This window comes from Elephas maximus, chromosome 4 (genome assembly GCF_024166365.1).
Source record: "Elephas maximus indicus isolate mEleMax1 chromosome 4, mEleMax1 primary haplotype, whole genome shotgun sequence".
In the NCBI taxonomy this organism is placed as follows: domain Eukaryota; kingdom Metazoa; phylum Chordata; class Mammalia; order Proboscidea; family Elephantidae; genus Elephas; species Elephas maximus.
Genome location: NC_064822.1, coordinates 103,363,187 through 103,366,225, shown reverse-complemented (window position 1 = coordinate 103,366,225; position 3,039 = coordinate 103,363,187). Strand labels below are relative to the sequence as shown.

The following is a 3,039-nucleotide window of genomic DNA, read 5'->3' as shown; positions in this document are numbered from 1 at the left end:
TGGTTATAAAACTATTAGAAGGGATTTAAGCTGGGCATGGAATAGGTGTCCAGATATTGCCCTGTTGCAGATATTTTTCTGGAACAGCTTTTATGGTCAAATGTACGTAGGTGTTTCTTGTGACAATATACCTGGGTTATCACTCTACCGATCAGTTTGGATTAATTTTTTTTCATTTAATTTCACTTGAAATTTAAAACTAATAAATCTCCATTTAAGGAAATGGAATAAAACTACAAAAAAAAAAAAAAACAATACTCACCACCCTAACTCAAACTCTAGGTCTTTTATCCTCCAGTGTTCCAGTGTCTGAATCTTCCAAGCTACCTTAGCCTTCTACTCCCACAGTATCACCCATCACTTTGTGATCCTCAGTACTTATAACACACCTACAGTATCTGAATTTCAAGCATCCCTCTATCAAACCACTATCTCCTAAATTTATGACTTGCTTCCCTTAGCATCTCTACAGATGCAATTCTTCAAACCCAAACCAGTGACTTTGCCAGTTGTTCCCTATCTTCTGCATGTCCCAGTTTAATTACTTGCACATCCTTGTTTCTGCAATTCATTCACTCTGCAAGCATGCTTTACTTGTTGATTTCTTTTTCTCTTTGTCACTCCATATGCCTGGCAAAAACCCAAGCCAGTTAAAACCAAGTATCTGTCTGCCTCACACATGTGCTTAAGCATCTGAATGTTACCACAGATAATCATCTACTTGTTTGAACTAGTCCTAAAATCTAAAATGAGCAGTTAATCCTACTGCATTTCTTTTGTAAATTTATCTTCTACTTGCTCTATTTTGTCTCCTTGAGTCATCAAAATCTCTCACCTGACCTTACTGAAAGCACGCACTGTATACACAGGGAGATGTTGTTTTTAGTTGCTGCTGAGTTGATTCTGACTCCTGGTGACCCTATGCGATGCAGAGTAGAACTGCTCCATAAGGTTTTTATTGGCTATGATCTTTAGGGAAGCAGATAGCCAGGCCTTTCTTACGTGAAGCCACTGGGTGGGTTCGAATAGCCAACCTATCAGTTAACAGCAAATCATACAGCTCTTGTTCTACCCAGGGATCTTACACACAGAGAGATCGAGATCGAGATAGAGCTGTATATGGAGAGGGAAACAGAAGGAGAATCTGTTCATGATCTCACTACACACTTGATCAAAAACTTTGCAAAAATCAGTTGGAAAATCTTGCATATTCCAGCCATAAAATCTGTGGGGCTGACTCTGTCCCCACTCTCTTTATCTTCCCCGTATTTATAATCAATAAAGGGGCCTTCCTCTTATCTAAGGACAAAATTCCACTTGTGCTCTGGATCCCTCCCATTTTCTGTCTCTTAAGGATTTCACTTCTGTTATTAGATCCTTTCTCTGCTGCATCAAAAATATTCTCTCTATTCCCATCAAGCATGCAAAATGTTCTTGAATTAATATCCATCTTAAAAATAAAAGACAGAAACTCCTAAAGGCATAACAGGATGATCCATGAAATTGCATAAGGGGTTGATAAAGGGGAGGTGGACTGTCCTCCAAGATTATCAACATTATCATGATGATTATGAAGTTAGCTTAGAAATATCTGAGCATGGTTTTCAGCATAATCATAAAAATAATGTACTTGGGCAAGAGGGCTAAGGTACTAGGGTAAACTGGGAGGCCCAAAGGGAGTGTTGATGTCTTCTCTTTCTTGGATTCCTAGGATAAATGTTCTTTTTATCACTATGGGAAACCACAGTGTATTCAGTGAATTTATCCTCCTTGGGCTATCTTCCAATCCTCAGACCCAGGCTCTTCTCTTCTTGCTCTTCCTGGTGATTTACCTCCTGACCTTGATGGGAAACCTGGTGATGCTGCTGGTGATCAGGGCTGATTCCCACCTCCACACACCCATGTACTTCTTTTTGGGACAACTGTCCTTCCTGGACCTCTGCCACTCTTCTGTCACCGTACCCAAGATGCTGGAGAATCTGCTTTCTGAAAGCAAAACCATCTTTGTACAGGGCTGCCTGGCTCAGGCCTTCTTTGTGTTTGCCACAGGAGGCACCGAGGCCTTTTTGCTGGCAGTGATGGCCTATGACCGCTATGTGGCCATCAGCTCCCCGCTGCTCTATGGTCAGGTGATGAGTAACCAGCTGTGTGTCGGGTTGGTATGGGGCTCCTGGGGCCTGGCCTTTGTTGATGCTCTCATCAATATCCTTCTGGCTGTCAATTTAGATTTTTGTGAGGGCCAGACTATCCCCCATTTCAGCTGTGAGCTGTCTTCTCTCTTCCCTCTGTCTTGCTCTGATACCTCCATCAACTTCACGCTCCTGCTCTGCTCCTCCGTCTTGCATTTCTTTGGAACCTTTGTCTTGATTTTCTTCTCCTACACTCGTATTGTTTCCACCATTATGAACATCAGCTCCACCTCCAGCAGAAGCAAGGCCTTCTCTACCTGTTCCTCCCACCTCACTACTGTGATTTTGTTCTATGGCTCAGGTTTCCTCAGCTATCTGTTACCAACCTCAGGTTCCCCCCTAGAGATGATCTTCCCTTTGCAGTACAGTGTGGTCACTCCCATGCTAAATCCCCTCATCTACAGCCTCCAGAACAAGGAGGTGAAGGCAGCTATGAGAAGAATGTTCAGAAAATACATAAACTCTTTCACATAGTGGGCCAGAGAAGCAGAGCCATGGAGAAGCTAAATTGTCCTGCCACAAGATATCTGGTAACTGGAAATGAAGGAGAATTTCCTGATTGTCCATCATGCCAGCTGTCATCATCCTAATACATGTGTAAGAAGAGAGCAGCCTGCTCTTTTCTTAGAACAACTCATATTCATCCTTATTCAGAGGAAGAGAAATGGGTCAGATAACATTTTTCAAGGTATTGTTTTGCAAAAATAGTAAGTATTTATGTTGTAGAGGACATCTGTTCTTTTTGCCTGCCCAGCATTTTCCACCCTTCCTCTAGTAACTGCACATATCATTGTAATACCTTACTTTGTCTTCTCGAGCTGCCCTTGAAATCTCCTATTCAGCTCTTTTG

General features: G+C 42.1%; 1 protein-coding gene across 1 annotated transcript; it reads left to right on the top strand.

The window, feature by feature from the left end:
* The first annotated feature begins 1,733 nt into the window (after positions 1-1,733).
* Positions 1,734-2,663, top strand: LOC126076305 (olfactory receptor 8S1-like). The gene has a single exon (XM_049884862.1). It carries the CDS (start codon positions 1,734-1,736, stop codon positions 2,661-2,663), a length of 930 nt encoding a protein of 309 aa, XP_049740819.1.
* The last annotated feature ends 376 nt before the right edge of the window (positions 2,664-3,039 follow it).